The sequence below is a fragment of the Lingula anatina genome, chromosome 7, assembly GCF_051362555.1.
Source record: "Lingula anatina isolate TDL-2025a chromosome 7, LinAna3.0, whole genome shotgun sequence".
NCBI classification, from domain to species: domain Eukaryota; kingdom Metazoa; phylum Brachiopoda; class Lingulata; order Lingulida; family Lingulidae; genus Lingula; species Lingula anatina.
Genome location: NC_141773.1, coordinates 23,200,511 through 23,224,148, shown reverse-complemented (window position 1 = coordinate 23,224,148; position 23,638 = coordinate 23,200,511). Strand labels below are relative to the sequence as shown.

Below are 23,638 nucleotides of genomic sequence, written 5' to 3'. Positions count from 1 at the left end.
ATTATTAGTCAGTGCCAGTACATATTGCACTAAGACATGTCTCAACCAGACACAATCTCAGCAAACACAATCCTGCTCCACTTACTTCCATTCATCCCAGAGGTGTGAGTGGCAAAGACACCAGTGGAGGCTGGGTCATCAAAGTCCACTACGTCCAGAGAACGGTCAACAGCAGGGTTATCAAAGCCTCCACCACTGACATAAGATGGTGGATGGTGATCAAACTGAGGCCTAGGTCCACGGCTGTGAATAAAAAGAAATTAGGTAAATATACTTATTCAGAACAGGAATGTTAAGTTAATGGTGTATTTGATGCCAATTTAATAGATTCCATGCATTTAAGTCATGTAATGTTAAAGTAAAAGTTTGAAACAATAGTAACTTACTATTAAATATTCATTTTAGAATTCAAAGTTGTATATGGAATTGTGCATACTCAATTTAAATCATTGATGTTGTCTTCTCTTATATTAGACTTTTTATGTTAGATATTGTCATGAGGGAAAAGTACTTACTTTTCATTCTCCAAAGGTCCCTTTTCTGTAAAATAATAATAAAACTAATTAAATCACAATTTCAAGGTCATAATAATTCAAATAGGTCACTTTATCATCATTTGTTAAAAATATTTGCACCTCTTTTCTTTAAAAACTACTTTTTATTTATTGTTCTATTTTTTTTTACAAAATTCACAATCTAACTCAAATCCCAATCATCCGCATATTTCACTGTCTAACCACAATCATTTCCTCAGAGGGTGATATGGCTATTATAATAAATAATAATTTCACACATCACTGATTACAGTGGTAACACTGAACAAAAGGCTATGACTAACAACATACATGATACACTCATTTTTCCTCCACTGTTGTCACAATCGGTATTTATACATGACATATTGCCTGTGATATCAGTGTGACTAATCACAGATTGTCAACCAAGTTGCCTGCTTCATTCATATTCTTTTTATATTTTTATTATTTCTGTAAGTCATTAAATAATGCCATTCTGGTTTCAGTGACCTCTACTACTAGCACTTCCTGTCCCATGGTTTTCAACAAGTTTGTCTTGATTTTGTGTTCAACAAAATGCTTTTAAGCCATTTATTTTGTTTAAATAACTGAACCTGTGCCACGGTAATTAACATATTATAATGACATATTTTGGAAATGACTTGGTATGTGTTGAGGGAATCAGGGTTCAATCTTGTCACACCTTTCTATTGTATTCCATTGTTGAACCCCCACCACATTAACTTTCACAGGTGTTTATCCAGGTGCCTCTACATCACGGCAGCCATTACCTTTGTTTGTTGAAGAGTAAACATAAGTTAATTGGAAAGTGTTTCTACATGATTATGTGCTGGTATTTCCTTTACTTTTTCACCTGAGCTTATATCCAAAACAGGTTTTATCATAATTATAGGGGAAAGTTCTAATTCAGGTACAGACACAGAAAACGAACCTTGTTTTAATACAACATGTGCACTAAAATTACTGGTGCGCGAGCTAATTCAGGGTGAATGTATGGAAAGGATCTTTTGAAGTTTTTTCTTGCCCTTCGGGTGTGACAGATAGTTGCATCTAATTTTTAGAGTTCAGTGTTGGCATGAAAATAAAACTCAGTCAAAGTGGCTGCACACTACCATCTCTCTGTGTAATTATATCAGAAAACATGTTGCCCTTGGCGGTACACTATCTTTTCTACATCATCCTTAACCTTCCTTTTAAAGAGGGATAATATAATTGCTGCAAAGGAAAGACAGTTTCATCTCGCCAATTTTTCAAAATGGCATAGGACGTGAAAGAACTCAAACCTAAAGAAATACCTTAATTATCCAAATGCACTGCTTATGATAACTGGTATTTTATTCTATTTGAAGGAAAAGTCATCAGAGCATCATCACATGGGTGGCACCATTCTCAAGACATTCATGGTATAAATAATTCAACCCTTAAAGGTAGCCATTCCAAAGGTGACAGACAGAGGTGTGTCTTGTGCCCCAGGTGACTGTGGTCGTTACTGACCAACCTCCACTCTTAATACTGGACACAAAGGACACATAAGTCACTCGTTTCCATACATTATTGCGAATTATGTGGATTTTGTTGTAATATGACACACTATATATGCTCCTGTGTTTTCATGTATCTTTACAGGCGGATGTTTTCTTCAAATTCAAATACGTGTCTTATATTTCATTCTCAAATAACTGCTTTGAGTTATTTAGACTGGAAAAGGCTCATGGTACAAAGTGCACATATTGTACACAGACATGAGCCCAGGTTTAAAAAAAAAAACTCTGAACATTTATCAACACCTAACCGCCTGGGGGGGGGGGGAGGCACCTTAGAATTGAGTTAAAAAAACGTGGAATTCCATGTTCTGTGGATAAAGTTTATGTCTGATTACAAGCGTATCACTCCAGCAACCTTGTGTGAAATAGCAGTCGTTTCTTCTGATCAATCACTTGCCATTAACATTTTGATTAAAACAGCACCCGTATGTATAATGATGAATACTTCAACTTATTTCAAGTGACAGGTACGATGTGTGAAATGATTGTTGCAGCCAAAGTTGTCTGGTTTCATTGGGCACAAAAATCAAATAACTATGGGAGTGGGAAAATAACTCTTTTTTTTAAAATAGGCCTAAATATTTTGAGATAAGCTAAATTGTTTTGGCTGGAATGTTTCAAATAGGGGTTTTTCTATGTTGTTAATAAATTTTACTTGTACGTTGAGCCTGTGACTATTTACAAACTGAAATGTGTAGCTTGTTCACATCTTGCTTCAATTAGGATAGCTGTGAATCAGACATTGTACAGTGATTGGCTGTCCTTTTTTATTCACCATGAGATTAAATGGGTTTCACCTTACAATTAATGAGATAATTTGATCAATGTTTGGTTTTGTATTTAATCCAGCCTGACTGTTGACTCTGTGGTGATGTTGAGCATACTTTCATAATGTCAATTTTCTTTACAATATGTACACTGTGTTATATTCTAATCAAGATCAAATGACTCAATACACTGTGAACAAAACATTAGAGTGTTATGCTGTGTAAAAATACTTGGATATAAAGATTGCCTGTTATTCATATTCATGGAAATGCAATGAGTCAATTCATAACTCAAAAAGCTGTCCAACTACAAGATCAAATGATAGAAACAGAAACAACTTTCAACCATAATTCATCAGTTAATATTTTTTCTCAACATTGCATTTTAAACTGATACAGGCAAGCAATTCTTCTCTTATCCCTCATAATGAAAATTCAGATAGAATAAACATTTAATCAATACACCTGCCATAAAAATCTCCAGGTAATTTTGTCTAAGAGGAAAGAAATATCATGTGCGGAAATGAAAACGAACATACGTCTTCAGTAACACGCAATGCCCCTAATAGCAAAGAGACACACTCCTGTATATTGTTGAGAGGCCTTAAGGGTTTCTATCACTAATATCAAATTAAGCCTTCTCTTGGTAGATGATGGGAACATGTTTCTGTTGTCTTGGTGATCTGCAGTTGCCTGGCAACAGTGTAACATGTTCACTAAGCTGTTCATTGCTTGTGTTTGTTGAGTTTTGTTGTCTGGTTGAGAAAGATAAACTATGGTATACTGTTTAGAAAGTGTGTGTGTTCAAGGTTTATAAATGTGTTACTGATAGCTAAAGTATTTAGTGTACTATGTTTTAAGATGCATGTTTTTCAAAGATAGTCCTGTGGCAAAGCCAAAGTCTAAAACAGTAAATGCACTACAGCACTGGTACATGCAGATCAATGCTTTAATCCCATACTACAGACTTTCATATGCCTTATGTTTCACATGGTACTTGTATGTAGAGAGATGTCTAATAAATAGCCACATTGTTTCACAGCCTCAGGATGACATTTCAGACGTTGGACTGAAAGTGCAGTCGTTTCATCAGTAAGATGAGATTCATGTTCTACTCCTGTTTCAAGTTAGACAATATTTTTACACGCAATCACACACACACACACACACACACACACACACACAGGCATATATAATTCTTTTTCACATGAAGCTACTCACCTCCTGCCTTCTTCTTTCTGCAGCAACACACAATCAGAATGATGACCAGAATTAACAGGACGCCTCCACACACTCCTGCTATGATCCCAACCACCTCTATGGGGATGTCTGACTTGGTCGTGTCCACTGGAAGAAGAAGAGACAATTATGCTGAGTTTTCATATCTTTTTTTTAATTTGAATATGAATAAATAACATCTGAATGACATAAAATAAAATAAAGGAAGAAAAGTGCTGCTTGAATATTGTTGTCCCAAATTTGCCTTTTATTAATAGAAAATGTAATATTAAAGTAGCATTGGTGCCTGAGTAGAGACAACCATGTGTTATACTGTTCAGTAAGTCAGATTAAAGCAGGCAAACTTTAATATCAATGCAGTGATTGTGATTAGTTACAGGAAGTAAGATTAAATATAACTAGAATCACACAAACCATAACACAACAAATCAACACCAAGCACAGTCATAAATAAAATAATAAGTACTCATAACATATACATACTAGTTTCTGGATATTACTTCGCCTATCCAGACCCTTCAACTATCAACACAATATATAGTTTTATAACTTCTCACGAAGATTGATAATATGGGGACCACCACCCTTCACACTGCTTACAACACTCAATCCAATGTCCTCTTAAGTAGCTTAATTACCTCTCCCTCTACTCATGTGATAACAATGCCTGCTCCCTGGGTGCCCCCAGTCCACGGGACACCTGAGCTGACAGGGAGAACTTGAGATATTTTAATAAGGTGATAATTTACATACTAGACACTGGTTTGTTATGTAAATACAGAGCTTTGTTCAGGTGGAAAATCCCAGACTGGCTCACACACTCTTTCTTACAAATCCCAGCCACAGCCACAAGTGTGTGGTCTCTGTGGTACTTAGATACAATGTATATACATTTATTGACATTGTATCTACATATATTGACAATGTATCTATATTTGTTGACATTGTTCCTTCTTAGTGGGAACCCTGAGGTCTTATGGGACAAAGACGGAGACAAGCCACTCAACGGACTTAAGAGATCTGAAGAAAAGCCGGAGATATCAAGATCCGTAGCCACATAAATATCAAGGGCCACAGCACTATAGCCCTAGGTTTTCTACAAACACAAGCTTAGATCTAACCATCTGTGCACTGAATTGGCCATTTTCCCTCCGAGGAAATTTTTTACTGTTTTTGTAAAAGCAACACGACCTCAGAATCTTTTTAGCATGGAAACAAATGAGACAACGCCATCAGCCGTGACACTGGGAACAAAGCTTTTGAAATATCATCACAACAGGGCAGATCAAGTCAGCTGATTTCAATAAAATAAAATGAGTCTTCCAGTACAAGGCCCCTCAGTTGGGGAGAAGTGTAGTAATAAAATATGACAGCGTTATGGGGAAAGTCCATAATATTGTTGTGCCACCGCTCTCTGTTGGACACAAGTACAACAATGGTGGCTACCACAACACCGAAGCAGGGCCAGCAGTGTGCGACATATAATCCCTGCTGGTTATACCTACTAATTAGAACTGGGGACTCAGTCCTGGCCTCTGAAGACAGGTGTGACCACAGTGTGGGGAGGTATCTCGTAGCAGGATGTCTTATGAATAAATTAATTTTCTTATTACTATACCTCTGGTCTTTTTTTTTTTTCCTTGAAAAACCCTTTTCTCAAAATTTAAGATATTATTAACCATATGGTTTAACAAATAAATTTTCCTTAAAAGAACAAAAGATTTTCCTTCAAGCATCAACAATCTGATCACATTGCCATTATTAAGATTCCTTGAGAATGTGATGTAAAAAAAAGAGTATATGGAAGTAGTATACAGTATAAAATCATCACTTAAATTTTCCTTTGTCTTTTTGACAAGCAGAACAGGCACGTATGCCACATGACCTGTCATTTGAGGTAAAAAAAATTAAACAAAAAAAAAACTTCAACTGAAGAGTTCAGTTACAGAATACAATGGTATAAGTTTTTCTTTGTCCCCAGCATCCTGGGTATAGAGAGATCAGTCACAAAGATTTCCCTACTACAGCCACACTCTCATTTCCATGAAACAGACAACTAGGCTTTACCTGCTGCACACAGATGTATAGTAAACTCTCTAACTACTTACTTTATACAAGAAAATTAATTTTATGAGTAATCAAAGTTGATTCTCCTGAAAACATCTGTACAGGGTACAAGAATGGCTGAATCTGAAATCACAAGACATTCAGTTTGGGAGCCTATACAGTAATTGTCGGGATAAGAGTTCTCACCTGGCACTTCATATCAAGTCCATCCCCCTGCAGATCAGACAAATACTAGAGGGTTTGAGATACTTGAGATTGAGGTCTGAGATCAAAACCACTCTGTGATGTTCAGGGTACATGTTAGGTAATATGGTAGTGACATAGAGGGGTATCAGTGGACCCATCCTCCAAAGCGCCCCCCCCCCTTTCCTCTTTCTAACCTCCCTCAGTTCCCCCCTCTCTCATTCTTTCTCTCTCTCTCTCTCTCATTCTCTCTCTCCTGTTCAGCTCTGTTACACACTGTACACTTGAGTTGGATTCAATTTTCTGCCTGGAGGCTTTGGAATAGTGTTCAAATCTCATGATGCTTTGAACTCTGTTTTTGCTCTTTTTACAGCACTATTAGAATTGTTGTCTCTCCAGATTTTTGTTCACACTCAGCTTACTGACTAAATACTGCTCATTCCACACATGCTAACCTCAATTTTCCTTCTATAATTTCCACATTCCTTTATTTTTTAAATTTGGAAAGTTTTATTTTCATCAATTTTAAATGTTTGAAACCCAGATGTGTTGGGAACAATTATATTAAGAAAATCCCACAAAAAGAAGATAAAATCAGCAAAGCAGCTACCTGTGTAAGAGGATATCCACTCTATTAACTATTGCATGTCTGCCCAGCAGGTTTATATTACTTGAAGAGACAGTTACCCAATCTCTCCAAGCTGATCTTAGCCAGATCTCTTATGTATATATAAGCTAAACATTGGCAACAGTCACACAGCATCTGCTGCCTCAACTTACATGTTACTGTTCAACACAAACAACTCAGGGTTTTAACATTAAATATAGAAAGGGAGGGGTGTGAGGTTTTAAATAAATTTCTTTTCATCTTCTTCTAAGTATAAATGTGCCCAATGGAGTCCTTTGTCTGACCTTCTTCTGATATGACATTACCATGAATAATTTTTTATCTTGTCTATGAGTCAAATTTCTCCTTGTCCTCTTTTAGAAAAACTAACTCATCTTTAAAACATCTTAGTAAATGCCATGTCACATGTTGAGAGCAATACCAAACTTTGAAAACCTGTACAATTTGTAAATTAATCATTGGAACAAGCTACGTTTTGTTAATCAAAGGTGAAAGATTAAGGAAACAGTTTCATCACTGACTTGCAGCAGGTGTTAAAGGTATTTATGTTGAAAAATCAAAATGTCACCAGTTTCGCAGAGTTTGCAGAATGTAAAATATTTAAGTATGCTTCCACTGATGTTTAATCCAAGATTGAACATACAATGTATAGACCATCTCATCACATGAGCTGTTCACTTCTTTTTGAAAGCAAGAGATTCACTAGTACACCACACAATGGAGGCAACACAGACCATCTAATACATCTTTTCTTTCACATACAAATTCCCTGAGAATACTCTGTTCTTATGGGTTCAGGGGTTCTGAAACACCACCACAAAGCTCAACGTCACTGTCCGTTGATTTCAATCAGTGGGTTTTACATTGTAGCGAATGCACCAGTTACTACTAAGTGTATGCTGGTATGTTTTAAAGTCTACAATATACTACTATATATACAAGGGTAACAACTTAAACACACACAACTATATAGTATTAGATAAGTGCTATTCAATTTACCCTAAAATAGAGGATACAATTTTACTTGTTGAAGCCAGCTAAAATTTTCTAGCTTTTTTAAGTGTTTTATGTTTCTCACATTATTTCCCTGTGTATTTAACTTGTTTAAAATTGGGAAGGAAACCAAGGTCCCATTTTGCAAATTGCACCAAAGGGTCGGGAATTTTAGTACATGCGTCAAATCTAATATTCAATGCTTGGGGCCAAAAACATAAAAGGTGCTAACTGTCAAGAAACATTTTTCAGAATTTTTGCAAGAAACAACACCTGCTCTACTTCTTGTAACCAGCTAAAACAAAAAGCTGGAAAATAGCTACAAGCTTCTGCTTGCATATATCATATATTAAGTACCCTGTCATGTAGGTTAGTTTTCTATACTGTTCAATCAAGGAATACCCAAGAAACAACCTGTGATCCTCAGGGTTCAAACAGCTCTCCAGCCAAGCCACAACATTCCTGGCCAACAGACTACAGAGGTATGCAAACATTTAGCACCCATGTTGTTCTAGCTGAGGAGGGAGATGGGCTTCTGATGAGTTCGTGTGGTATATTGAGTACGTCTTTAACAGGGTATGAGTGTTCTGAAATACTATTTTTGGTCTAAATGGAGTCCTTTACTCCAAAATTCATCAGCTTTCACATACTGTCATTGTGCTTGTCAAATTAGTAGTTATAGAAAAATCTAAAAACATATGAAGGACTTGAGGATCGTAAAGAGACTTGATTACATTATCATTTGCTTGCTTTCTCCTCCAATATCCCTACCTTGTCATGTAAAACCCATCAATGTTAGCCAGGTATACATTAATTAAAATTTATGTCTAAGTAACAGGTAACACTACCTTTATAAGACCCCATGGGCAAGATGTGAGTGATTACTGTTGATTTAACCTATCACAGTAGTCAGTTTGTAACATTCAGCTCCTGATATGAAATCCTCTCTACATCCACTGATAATATACTAATCTGCTGATGATAAACCTGCTAATGATGCCACTGATTGGGTTATATTGAAGTGTGTCTATATACAGAAAAATACCTGACATTTCCTGACAATGAGACACTAAATAATTTTGAGTATCATAATCTCAGAGTGTACTAATATAAATAACTTAGTAATTTTTGTGATAAAATATCAGATCGACTCTTTACATTTTTGTGATGTTCCATATGTTGGCAATATGGCTGTACATATATAGAGACTAGGGAGACCTTCAAACCTGCCTGTTGGTACTTCCCTGTTGTGATTTAACAGATAAAAATAGTAAAAGTACTTACTTTTGGATCCTTTCTATTCCCACTGAATAAAACAGTCCACTGGGGTCTGTTAAAGAAATAATCCAAAGCTCTATCACCTGGCAGTATGTTGATAATATTATACTGATGACTATCTTTCAATATAAATACATCCAGATCTGTGTCTATATTGTGTCTCTGTAGCGTACACGCCTCCTGTCTGTGTCACTCAGCGGGAAATATATATCATACAACAACCTTCTATCCTGAGCCCTACCCTCGGGGTCAAGCTGTACTAACAACAACTCTATCTAATAAAGTCCACTCGCTACAGTGTCCAGGCTTAACTGACCGGTGATAGAGCACCTCGAGACCTCTTATTTAAAGTGTGTCACCCAATCTCTCCATCAGTGTGTTGCCTCCTCTATTGTGTGTGGTGCTGAATCCCTTTCAATGACAGCCCGCTCACCCGAACACACCACACAATGGCTTCCTATTCACTGGGCTTTCAAAATACAAACATCTCCTCGGTGAGTGTGTGGTGGTATGGAGAGGTGTGCAGTGAGGTCTGCCTCTCTTGGTAGTAATATAATGACTCAGAGGAGAGGTGGAGATAATGGTGGGAGATGGGGTAAGACCTTACAGGGGTACAACAGGGAGTGGCCGTACTGGGGAAAGTGTGACTTATTGCTTAAAGCACAGCTATTCACAAATTATGAAGTAAATTTTCATCTAAAAATATGCTGATATGAGATATATTAAGTAGGAAATTTAATTACAGTAATTAAGGGCTATTTCTGTGCTCCTGAACTTTGCAAAAATACCCCCCTTCATCCCATTACTTTATTTGAAAGAAAAACATAATGCTTACATTCCAACATTAACTCATTTCACTTTCTTTCTTGGCAGACAGATTTTCTACCAATGACACATAATTTCCACAAAATTATCCCCATTTTCTTCCATTTACGGCTTCAGAAAAGAACCCCACTCCCACAGGGTCACCTATTTCTAAAGAGACCCACCCCAAGTCAGGTAAATTATACATGAATCATAAAGCCTTTTGAAAATTCACAATGGCTTCATCGGAGCCCCCTCTCTTCGAGCCCAATTCTCCCTGAGGGTTTCCTGATCACATGACCCTCCCTGTCTCACAGCAATAACTCATGTGGGGAGGGGACAGGTACTGCCCCCACTGGGAGCACTAGAATGATGATAAAAATAATTGGCAGTTTTAATGAAATTAAAGTAAATATACTGCTTGTATTGGCCATCAATCATGCCCTGTATTTCTTCTGTCTGATTTCAGGTTGTTATTATTCACCACAAGTGAGTTTTTGGCCCTTGACTATGATGGATAAATATTGACATCTTTTAAGAAAGCATATTTTCTGAACAGTCATATGTACTGTATAAATACCGATTTGAGGAAGAAGTCATTGCAAATATGTTTAAAAATCAAATACTAATAAAAAAATCCAAATGCTAAACGCTCATGCTTTTCAGCTGAATCCATAGACGAAAAAAATTCACGGAATAAAACTAGCTTCAAGTACAATGAAAACTAACAGCATAGCAGTTCTATTGTGCAATATGACAAAGCTGTATTATATTGCATGTCTTCTCTGATTTATATCCATTCTATTTCCACATCTCATTGTCTGTTGTAAAAATACATTTATCCGCAACATTTTCATATCAGTTATGATTACTTTTGACATGTTATACAGGCAGATAAATATAAATTTGTTTAAGAACTTCAACTGTATCTTTAAATATATGCTCACTGTAAAATTACCTCTGCCAGTTATTGTTGAAGATTAAATGTTGACTTCAACGCTCCTCATATCCATATCAACTTTATTAAAAACAGTGGGCATATTTCAAACTTTCAACTAGTTTTAAGCTAATGTCATGATTCAGTTCTCTTATCTTAGCCTGGCTAAATTAAAGATGGCAATCTCCCTACCAAAACCTGCAACTTAAATCCACATAATGGAACTGAAGGTGATTTGTGCTCTAGCACACCTTTATGAACTATATGAAAGCTGGGAGATAATGACATTTGATGGGGACAAGAAACCAATGATGAGTTTGTAATGTGCTCTAATGATGAAGGGAATAGAGAATCTGATACCAATGGTTGACATAATGGGGATATTGAGATGATGAAAAAGCTTCAAAGGCATTTAATTTCAATGACTAATAGAAACATGATATAATAATTATAAGGAAAGGTATATGAAGCATGACTGAGAGAGAGAGAGAGAGAGAGAGAGAGAGAGAGAGAGATTATCAGTTGCAATCAGAAAAACTAATTATTTCCTATATCTTCTCCCAGGAGCCTATTTACACATTACCCAAGTTAACATTACTTTAATCCACTTCACCAGAACCCTAGTATCATGACTTCCTCATCATGTTTCATTACATGCTCATACTAAGTGGCCAGGTGAAAAAGATTAGCGGAAAATCAAAATTGAAAATTGTGCCTGCAATAACCCCCAAATTGCAACCAGGGGTTGTGGAACCAGACACCTTTCATTATCTGCGACTAAGATCTCTAACCTCATCTATCATAAGGAGCAATTTAAGGATGAAATTAAAGGCAATCTGGTGAACTAGAGTCAGGACTAGTCATGATTATTGTACATCTGGACAGTTACTGATATATTATGTGCAACTTGGCCTTTGTTACAGACATAATGCTGACATGGAATTAGATTTAATGGAGTAATTGAAGTAATTCATAAAAGAGCTTCCTAGTTTTAGATGGGGGTAACAAAGAAAAGGTAAAATGTGCAAGTCATAATTCCAGAATCTTGAAATTTTTGTTTTCAAACAGAAAATACACTTGACCTAAATCCTTTTTTAACTTTGAAAGTAAACATTTTGCAGTTTCCTTCTTATTGCGCCAAGCGTATAATGAATTAATTTTCATAAACTTGAAAAGAAAAAGCTCACTCAAAGCCACTTTTAAAGGGCTGTCATCAGCTTGTTGCTTTAAGCACTGCCATAATTCTGTCAGCATAACAAGTCATCTTGTTCAAATATCTCAATCCCTTTTCTATTTCTACCTCTGTACCCCTTACCTCATTCTCCGTCCATTAAATCTAGCCCTTATTTGTTAAGCGGAGTAAACTGTATTTGTTTACTCCTCAGTTTCAACGGCTAGGGTGTCTTAAATCAGGTGTTGTTCCAGCACTTTAGTATATTTAACGTAAGGATTGACGACTTGCCTCGCTTTAAATACATTACTTAATCAACTATGCTGCTGTAATAATGGCAGATTCAATAATGGACTATAGTGTAACCTTTCTGTCAGATCTGTCAGATTCAGAGAGAGAGAGAATAAAAAACACACTAAACAAGAGTTTAACACTTTGATGCTTGATATCTTATAATTCCAGTTTGCAATATTGACTGACTTAGAATAAATACCATGCTAATAATTCATACTCAAGACCATATCTCCAGAATGTAAAAGTCTGAAACCCAGTATCAATAGAAACATGTTACAGATGTTTACCTTATAAAACAGGCTAGATATATCAGATACTTATGATCTTACCTTCACTCCCTGATGTAGTATTCACAGTCTCTGTTGTTTCCATTCTACCTTTCCTTTTAATGAAAGAAATACCCGCTAAAAATACGAAGATTTCAAATGTCTCCACTAGGATAACCAACTTCACTGGTAATATTATAAGACTAAGTTAGTTCTCCTAGCTGATAATACAGGAGTTAATCTTCTGATCCCCAAACTGTCTCTGTTGAGGAATCTTATCTAAATGATGTGATGAACCCTGTATCTTAGCTGTGGAGTAGATCCTGACAGCTTTATCTGCACAATGTATCCACCAGCAAATCACACTGTAGACTTCTTCTCACTCAGTATCCAGTGCCGCCTTTAGTTAAAACTGAAACTTGAGAAATCTCAAATATTTGAGGAGGGAATAGGATGTTTTCAGGTTGTTGGGTAAATGGTCTCTCTCTCTCTCTCTCTCTCTCTCTCTCTCTCTCTCTCCTCAGTGAAGGGAGGAGTGCTGTTCAGTTCAAGATGGGAGTCTCGTCCTGGATGAATTCTGGATATTATCAGTGAACTAGACAAGTTTGAAGGTCAAATAAACTGACCTTTTACACACGCAACTGCCGCCCAGTAAAGTCAGCTACTGGCTTTTTTATCATCCACTGTTCAAAGTCTACTTGCTCTCACTTGTGACAAAAATGTCCTAAAATATTGCTCTTCTACTTTACAAGATTTAGTTCCCTGAGACACTTTCTCTCAGCCGTAAAATTAATTTTAGCTGCATCCAGTACCAAACATTTTCTTTCTTTGTTCTCCAATTACAAAGTCGCTGTTCGTTGAAGTTTCCAAATGAAACTCCTGATTGTGTTTCAAATTTTAATTAACTGCTGAAATGGTGTTATTCTCTAAACCTCCTCTTTCTTCTAGTCTATCTAGTTCTATCTGGTGTTTCCGTTATTATGCTAAGTGAATTTTCCAAGAAGCAAGTGAAAACTAATATCCTATCTGTTTTGTAATTCTTCCAGGATGAATGGAACAAATGTAATTTCTCCACCAACAAAAAAAAACAACCTATCTCTAAAATACAAGCAGAGATGTTTCAAACTGTCTTCTACAAAACTGGAGAGAAAAATCATTAAAGACAAAAACGAAACTCTTCTTCAATCCAGCTGGTGTTACTATGAAGAAGTCCCTGTTAAGAGCTTGGCTGTGGATTGTCATGCACCACACAGGTTGTGACACGTGCCACAGCTGGTGACACCAGGTGTAGTGGTACAGGTGAGAGAGGGGACAGTCACTTAACGACACTCAGACAGATGGGGCAGCCTCTGTCCGTGACATCAGCTCCTCACGCACACCAGTGGAGACTGTGTGAGCACCTGGATGTGCTGCAGACTTAAATGACAACAACTTTGTACACTAAAGGAATCGTCCTTGAATCGCTGGTTTGAAGATGAGTTTATCAGTGAATTCCTGTATTTTCCATGTATTTTTTCAAAACCACCAATTTTCAAGGCTGTTAATAAAGATATATCCCACACTGCACATATCTCTTCTGGACACTTCCTACAGCAGGCCCTCAATTCCACAACCTGGCTGTGAGTATGTCTTTTATATTGTCTGCTGGAGACTGTCTAGGACCAGTGGACACTGTCCAAAACTAGTGTCCAGACCCTGTGGATATATTCAAGTGGCCAGTGCAATCATCTACCTTTTAACTGTCACCTTAGGTTAACATTTCTCTCAATGAAGGTAACTGTATATATCAAGATGGTGTCCTTGGAACAATTCTCGTTATCAGCAGCTGGCATCAACAGTTTGACAGTGTTTTACTCTCCTGTTTTGTCTATCTGACTCTTAAATGTGTCTTGTCTTCCTTCCCTAAACCCTTAAGCTGTGGGTGTTACATTCCACCTCTATCTTCAAGCCCTAAAAAGTATCGTGTTTTCTCTCTCTCTCCTCTTGAAACCTGTAAGTGTTCTACGGCCGACTGTGCCAGACTTTTCTATGATGAGGACAGCTTTACCATTACCTTCCAGGTGTGTCATAAACAGGGCTCCACAGAGGGAGTGACCTTCTGTGAGAAAGTCAATTTTTATCCAGAGACCATTCACATGCCAACGACTTTTAATTAAGTGTAATTGCTACTTTGATGAATGCCTCTTATGTGGATATTGATACTTAAAATGTGACTTAAAAGTCAATATTTAAAGGAAATTTTTGACCAATTTTCAGAAAATTGATCTTCTTGAGCCCTAATCCAGCTCAATATAAAGCTAGCTGTGATACACAGCAGTCCTTCTCTGGATCAATCAACCAGTACATAGTCACACAAGTGCCTCTCAAATCTATCATCTGTCAATTTGCTCTGTCAAACTCTAATCATTATTTCCCACTGTCAATCAAAGTTCAGCAATGTACACAGGCTTGTCAAATATGAGATCTACTGTAAATTATTAATGTTTTCCCTTACAATTAAATCCTTGACATATATTGTGGTTAAGTTTGTCTTCTTGACAAAGACAAATAATTTTTTTCTTTTGTTTGCCTACCTTCATTGTTGTCCAGAATTTTTATTTGCTAATCAATCAACAATATATTTGATTTCCCTTGCATCTTATAACACTGTTCTCATTAGATAGCATTCTCAATCAGTTTTTTTTTCTCATCTTATAAACAAGAATCTAAATAAGTTTTCTTGGAAGCATTTTTCACTACCTTTACTCAACAAAAGAACAGAGAGAAAACTTTCCTAATAGATCACTTCATCTAGTGTCTACCTGATGGCCCATGTGTTTTGGTATAATTTGAAAGACTGTTTACACTACAGTGGAATCTGAGGTCTGTTTGTCAAAAAGGAATGTTGTTGAACTAAGAGATTTCTGTGGATACGCAATGAAGGATACTCAGATACATCTCTGATTTCTTTCTCCCATGTATTTGGCTACAGATTCGTGAGAACTAATTTGCTGTAATTTGTTCCCCACCTGAGTCCAGGGTTCATGTAATACCTCACATGTCACCCTAGAATATTAGCATCTATTTCATTCCGTTATTTGCTGTGAGTGCATAAACTAGCTGCCATTTGCCATAACTGCATATTTCACACCATAACTCCACGTCAATTTCCTTGTAGATTTCACAGCACGTACATTTCACTTTGTGTTGATTTCACTTCACATGACTGATAGTGGTGCATGTGCAACTTAAAGTGATGCATTTTAATTTGATCTCTAAACCAAGCTCTTTATTTATCTATTGTATTAATTTTACTCTGTATTTGATCAAACTTGCTCCAAAAGGAAAATGATTTTCGTTTTTTATAACTGGCTAAATAAACTCTTATCTCATCTTAACTGAGCTCAAACATGTACGCCTGTATGTCACATCGTCCTTTCAGTCTAGAAAGACATTTTCTTACATAATACATATCGACCACCTTGTGGATCATTACCAAATAATCACCTGGTGACAATACAGACTCTCATTAGTACCAGCACGACAGGTTGAGGAAGACTAGCTCAGAGACAATTACACCTTGTTCTATGCCCATCACCTAGACCTGTTGCTATAGTAACATAGTGTTCTCCAACGTCACCTGCCATTGTGGGATGTCATATATCAGGAAAGAGTGTGATATGGTGATCCACATCTTTGTTAATGATTCTAGTGATCAGTATGGTGCTCAGAATGAGATATAAAATATTCATATCAATTTTTATATGTCTTCACGAGCAAAACAGCACCTAACAAATGACGATGTAAAAAATTAATGAATAGAAATGTGCTCCAACCTATGTTTTCAATGTCAGACTATAATTCCATAAAGTAACCATAAAATATATATGGCTAGATTTTAAGTCATCTTTCTTTGCAAAAAAATCATAGGTCTTCATGTAACTATTATTTTACATTGAGCACAAAGAATTTGCAGTAAAAGCAATATCATGGATATCATGTAGAGAAAGCCTGGTAACCACAGTATCCTGCACTCTCCTGTATACTTCACTTAAAAACTACCTGCTGAGTTGAATTATAAGATCTCTCAAAATATAGACACATCCCTGTCGAGTTAGAAGCCAAAGAAGAATGGCATGCCAAAACAACTTTTTTGTCCTCCTTTTTCTTAAGTATTTTTTGTGTGTAGCAACGAAGAGCTTTTTTCCAGGTTTGATGTATATATTAAAGTGTTGACTATGACATGTAGGAGGATATCCTGTTGCTGTGAAGTATAGATAGAAATCTGACTCTGAACACTGGTATAAATAATTGTCACTGAGAAACAGCCATAGGTTCCAGACAATTCTCGTTAGCAAGTGATATAAATCTAATTTAACTGTGACTTTCACATTTTTTTTTACTGAAATGGTCTCACTGTGTGTTTTAGTTATTATAAGCACTCTTTTATAGGACATGTACATTCCGCCTGTAAGTTACAAGAATGAGCATTATCACAATTTCACCAAGAAAGGTCCTAAACAAATCCCTGACAAATTTCAGTAAAATTTCTAGGTCTCACATAATTTAACAAATCCCAAATTGCTAACCATTTTTCCTAATACATGAAACTCCCGCTTACCTCATTTTTTTTTCAGAATTAACAGAACACCAAGAATACTCACTTCAGGAACAGAAGCCACTAAAATGGTTAATAAGTCCTAGCTGATATAATTACTCTGGATGTAATACCCTGTTAAAGCTGTCACAGCCCCAGGGTCTCACCAGGTGTTCTTTATACACCTCAATCACATTGGAAATCAACCTGCCCTATGTACAAACTCGCCTATAATCATCAATATAATTACAAGCCTCACCAGTGAACAGCACAATGAATTGTAAAGGGGGGATATCTCTTTGTTTTCATAAGCATTGTTCAATTGAGATCAAAAGTTAATAGTGCCCCCCATTCTGGCCTTTATGCCATGGATTAGCTGCAGATTAATGGATTTTTACTGCAGAATAATAAACAAAGCACAATTCATTAAACAACAATAGTCACAGTATTAAGCCCTAATATTGTCCAACCCTAGTATTACTAGTCAATATAGCTGTATATTAAGTCTGGTCCGATAATCAATTTAATTTTACCTGAGCAGATATCATTGTTCTTTTTCATACCCACCCTCAAAATAATGAATAAATAAATAAAAAACATATAAATCACATCTAATACAGTAATATAAATGACATTGTTAAAACAGGTTTGTTGAAACCCCATGCAAAATAACCCTTTTCTAAGGTACACACTTAATTGTAAAATAGTGTATATATCAATAAATAACAACATAACAGTCACAGGTAACATATACAAATAATACAAAATATGTTGAAATAAAAAGTAAAATCAAAATATTGTTATGTGGGTAAGACAAATCATGAGTAATATCAGCTGGCTTGGAGAGGTTTATAGATTACATGTTTGGGGCAAGGGGAACTATCACCATATATTCACAATTTATCCAATAGCCCACGTCAACATGCATGGTTACATAAAATATATTCACATCCTTCACCAATGAATTTTCCATAATTTATTATAAATATAAATATGTATACAGCTAAACTTTAACAGACCACAAAATCACAATCACAACATCACTTCACACCATTGCGCTAGTTGTTCCTCCAGCACAATCACAGCACACCCAGAATGCACAGCTAACACAATGTACACAATTACAGTCAACACAACCCAAAGTCCCATTAAAAGAAGTACAGTAAGCTCCTCTTACCTGAAGGTGGGGGTGTGAGAACTACAAACAGACACAAAAACAGAGACGAGATAAAAAGGGTGCAACGCAAAGTATCTGGTGGTAGCAGTAGATTAAAGCTGTAAGGGGTTTATGCAACAGACAGAACAAATATGCTACAATTCTCAGCTTGTATACAAATTACTTTCTCGTTTCATGATTCAATTTAAGACGACCAACAATTTTACAGTGCTCATTTTAAAAGCTGGTGCATTTAAAAGCAGTCCCAGAGAAGCATATTTTCATGTTAGTTATTGCCTAAAATAATCCTGATTAAAAGATCATTATGTTAATAATCATACCAATTTTAATTGTCAAACTGTCTGTGTACATAGCCCAAAGATTTTGAATCAACTATCAAGAAGCTGTTATTTACTTCAAGGTCTCTAAAGGCACTGCATCTAGTCTAAGATTTCCATTTTACAAGTTTTTCATTACAAGTTGATAAACAAAACTACTCACCTCTTGTAGCATTGACGACACTGAAAGCTCCGCAGACTTCAGGCCGACTGGTCAGGCACAGCGCAACTCGAAGTGATGACACAGTATTGTCTTGGATTTTGATAGAATTGTCCCCAACTGTAGGTGGCGCACATGGTGTTGCCTCCTGCCATTCCAAGACACCCTCTGCGTTCTTCTTCTCAATCTCCACACGTATGCAGTACTGGTCATACTGGGACTTAAACTGCAGGGTTCCCGTCTCACCATTGAATGTAGCATCACTGGCTGGTGGGACGTATAATGCTGAAAGAAATTATAAAAGAGATGCTTAGATATGAATTAGTGAAGCACTGCTATTAACCTAGGATGATTTTCATACAAAGCTAAAATTGATAAATATTGTAAATATGTCATCAGGCAACATACCAGCATTTTAAAAATTATTGTTAAAATACCCTTACTTCCATTGATAGAGTGACCAAATGCTTGAGTTATCATGCAAATAAAAATAAATATTGCTTCCAGTTATTTTCCTTTTTTATGTACAGTACTGTTATACAGTATACCAGTGGTACAGTTCTCACCTGCCGTCCTCACAGGAACTCCTTGAGAGTAATCCCCAGCCTTCAGTGCATTCTTACCATACACTTGGAATGTGTAGGAGGTGTCAGGAAATAAACCTGGAAAATGGAATTTAATATATATTATCACACATCTGAATACAAATTAAGATTTTGAAGGAAAGCATATTAAAGGCTGCAAAGATTTTTTTTTGGAATAATAATTATTGCACATAAAAATGTATAAACTACTATTTCCATTTAAATTTTCATAAAATGAGTTCTTTTATGTTCTACTACTAAAACAACATTTTTATATTAATAGCAACTTTATGAGATAATCACATGATTTAAACTTGATTAACTTACTTGGCTAACTTACCTGTTATATTGTACTGCATGACAAACCCGACCTGTATCTCTTCCTTCCCACTGCTGTTGGTCTTCACGATGACAAAAGTCTGGTCGTAGCCGCCATTAAACCCAGGCGTCCACTCCAGTAGCACAGAGTCCCAGGTGTTCTCTCGTACTCTCAGGTTGGTAGGAGCATCTGGTTGTCCTGGTAGAGGAAAGTGAAAGTGCCAGGGTCATTGAAGACAAATTGGGATAAAAATATGAAAAATAATGACAAACGTATCTTGTGGATTGTTACAAAATTTTCTATGAAAGTAACATGTTGCCAAGAATTGCATAAATAAATATATTTCCAATCAAACTGCTAAACAGATACAAAGGAAATAAATAAACAGGTAAATAGATAACACATAACTTACTTCTCACAGTGAGGTCTATGTTGACAGTAGTCTCTCCCACAGGGTTCGTAGCTATGCAGGAGTAATTCCCCAAGTCACCCTGGGAAACCCTGGTGATAGTCAGGGTGCTCGTCTGAAGACCTGCCCCAGAACTCTCACTGAAGCTCCGCCTACCATCTGCTGTGATTGGCTGTCCTGCATGTATCCAACGGAAGGTTACCGCGGGATACGCCTGAGACTGACAGACCAGGGAGGCAGTCTGGTTCATGTCCACTGCCACTTTGTCCTGGGTTCTGTCCAGCATTGGGGCATCTGTAGAAAGTAAAAACAGGACATTGAGAGACAAAGTCTGTGAAGTATATGAGACCTCAGATTACAGCAACATGAAAGTCTGCTGAAGAATAACTTAAAACTTATTATCATTATAATGCAATATTATTTCAGTCCTATTTAATGAACTTCTAAGGTACTCAAATTTAAACATGTTCACTTGTTCTGACATTCGAATTTTTGAAGAAAAAACATGAGAAACAAATCCACAACCAATTAGGAATGTTTCACCTTCTGATTTTCTTAGTTCAGGTTACTTACATCTAACAAGCAGTTCTACAGAGCTGGAGAGTTTGCCGCCTCCTCTGCTCTCTGACAGGTGGTTGGAGCCCAGACAGGTGTAGTTAGCTGTGTCATCTACCTGGATACCTGTCAGACGTTGAGTACCTGGACATAGGAAATGGGAACAATAAATGTATCGATATTGTATAATGTTATCTGTCAAAGCTTATCCTCAAATAAATATTCCTTACAGTAAATGATGAGTCTACTAAATTAACAGTCATTGAAATTTATTATGTGTTTTTAAGTATTTAAAGCAAAAATTGAAACAAAACTTCTCACAACTGAATCTGAATCTAATGTCACATCCAACACAATAAAACTAAGATTAACACAAAAGAGACATTGCCTAATGTATATTCCCACAAAATAACAACCCTACCTCTAAACTCCAAATATCCAGTGACATTATAACTGTAGGTGTCAATAATCTTCTCTTCTGTCCTGATAGTGAACAGTTCCCCGTTGTTAACTATGGGGACGCCATTCTTCAGCCACTCTATGTTGGGAGCAGGTTTCCCTCTAGCACGACATGCCAACCTGATCCCCACGTCTCCCACACTCACAGATCGCGCGGGGAAGATGGAGTTCTGCTGCAGCCAGGTGGGAATTTCTGAAAAATTAAAGAACTTAATATAATCCTAATAGTTAAATTATTAGTAAAAAGAACAAATTGTTTCTCAAGAATTAAACAGTTTGTATCTTCTTAATGGCCAATAATAAAAAACGTAATTAAAATGTCTCTCAAAAATATAAATAATATATATCTCAACAATATAACTCACCATTGACTCCCACACTGATCTCTCCATGTGGCCCTCTGCCGAGCTTGTTTTTAGGTGTACACCTGTAGCTGCCATTATCATCCAGTGCTGCCCGTGGAATGTTGAGGTCCTCGCCTGGGCTGTACTGTGTGGTGCTCCCTACCCTCTCCCAAAACAACTGTGCCTCTGGAATACCCTTGTCTCCCACAGTGCACTTCAGGTTGATGGGGTCGCCTATGACCACCTCAGGATGGGCGTTGATTACTGCACGGCCAGGACGATCTGATAGGTAGGAAGAAGTGCTTATTAAGTAATTGACCCTTTTCTCACTTTATTTTCTCTCTCTCTCTTTCTCTCTCTATCTTTTTTTCCTGTCTCACTCACTATCCACAAATATAGGCATTATCCTTTTATTACAAAGTTAATTATTTTTTATATCTATCAGATATTTTTTCGTCTCATGCACCAAGCTAATGCCATATATTAATCAACCCCGACGGTAACCTCATTGTTTCTTTACCCACCACCCACTATCAGAAGACCCTACACTTACATTGCACTACCAGTTCCGCGGGTTTACTGCTCTCTTGGACCTCTGGAGATCGCTTAGATAATGTCAGCGTGTTCTTTGCAGTGCACCTGTACATGCCAGCCCTGTTGCGAGTCACGGTCTGGAATACAAGAGCAGGTTGCGCCACCTGGAGGGTCCCGTTCTTCCTCCAGACGATCTCTGTTGCCGGAGGGTTGGCTCTGACGCTACACGTTAAGTTGACACGAGAACTTTCATTTACTGTGAGCCGGTTGCCTTCTTGGATATTAATAATCTCTATTTTTGGAGGGTCTGAAAATAACAAATATATATTTTTTATAAATAATTTTCAAAATGTGTTACATAACAAATTACAGATAGAAATACCATTTGAAATATCCCAATGTGTTACTATTATCCTTATCTATTTGATGTTTGTGTAAGTCCTGAATATCAATCAATGTCAAAAATAGCATTAATATTCTGAGAAACCCCCCAAACACATAAATAACCCATAACAACATTCTTAACATCTACTCACATTGAACATCAAGAGTTAACGTAGCATTGCTTGAGCCTATGATATTTCTGGCGATGCACGTGTGCTGCCCTCTATCTGTCAACCTGACTGGGTCCAGGAGTCTGACTGGTCTGGTATCTAGAACAACACAATGACAACTGTGATGATACTGAACAACAATTGTGTTCTTTCTCCTCCAAACACAACCAGTATCTCAACTAACACAGTGGTTTGCAGAAGACTTCCATAATAGCATGCATGTTGTAAAATCATGGTAATATTGCTGTTGTGCATTTTTGCTTTTTCATAATAGTAAAACACACCTAAGTAAATCATCAAATACTTAACAGGTTCTTTTCTACTTCATATATCAATGTCAAAATACAGTGTTAATTTTATACATCATCATCTATTACTGCTACTATGACATAGTGACAGCCGTGTATTAGGATATCATCTTATGTTGCTGCTATAACATTCTAACAGCAGTGTCTTAGAATATCACATAAGAACATCATATCAGGACATTATATCAGGATATCATGATAACTTACTCCCTATGCTGACTCCATTGATCAGCCACTCTACAGATGTCACCTCAGGGTTCGCCTCCACTGTGCACGCCACTTGTTCTGTCGCGCCCTCTCGAAGGATCAGAGGATTGTAGGGGCCAAAGTTAACAACAGGGGCAACTAGAAAATGAAAATTTAACAAATTATATTTGTGCTTATAGGTTATGTTCTATTAATGCTGTCTCTACTTTGAAGTATTATTTCATACATCTGACTGTTATTGTATCTTTATTATGTTTTTCTTACCCTCCCTTTTAGCTTTTTCCTCTCTATACTCTCCTAAAAATACAACCTTCTTAAAAGCATTAAAACTTTTTGTTAAGCTTTAAAATTGCTTAAACATCTAAGTGGCACTTGTATTTACTTGGATTTTTCTCAGGCAATTAACTGCACTTTCGAGAAGTGGCTAC

At 36.7% G+C, this 23,638-nt stretch overlaps 1 protein-coding gene across 26 annotated transcripts in view; it reads right to left on the bottom strand.

Moving 5' to 3' along the window:
* Nucleotides 1-23,638, bottom strand: part of LOC106154221 (contactin-1a) — a 95,604-nt gene that overhangs the window by 2,987 nt on the left and 68,979 nt on the right. For 25 of the 26 annotated variants that reach the window (XR_015335624.1, XM_087018663.1, XM_013528493.3 and 22 more), the window contains 14 exons: nt 23,211-23,348; nt 22,678-22,794; nt 22,161-22,448; nt 21,629-21,889; nt 21,226-21,456; nt 20,823-20,948; nt 20,253-20,543; nt 19,862-20,038; nt 19,504-19,599; nt 18,941-19,222; nt 18,461-18,481; nt 4,069-4,194; nt 516-540; nt 86-243 (listed from right to left, as the gene is read on the bottom strand). Coding sequence is in view for 25 of the 26 variants with exons in the window: in XM_087018663.1 (XP_086874789.1) it covers nt 86-243; nt 516-540; nt 4,069-4,194; nt 18,461-18,481; nt 18,941-19,222; nt 19,504-19,599; nt 19,862-20,038; nt 20,253-20,543; nt 20,823-20,948; nt 21,226-21,456; nt 21,629-21,889; nt 22,161-22,448; nt 22,678-22,794; nt 23,211-23,348 (2,337 nt within the window). In the remaining variant the exon portion in view is untranslated. The remainder of the gene's footprint in view (nt 1-85; nt 244-515; nt 541-4,068; nt 4,195-18,460; nt 18,482-18,940; nt 19,223-19,503; nt 19,600-19,861; nt 20,039-20,252; nt 20,544-20,822; nt 20,949-21,225; nt 21,457-21,628; nt 21,890-22,160; nt 22,449-22,677; nt 22,795-23,210; nt 23,349-23,638) is intronic. The other variant, XM_087018679.1, reaches the window with a different exon arrangement.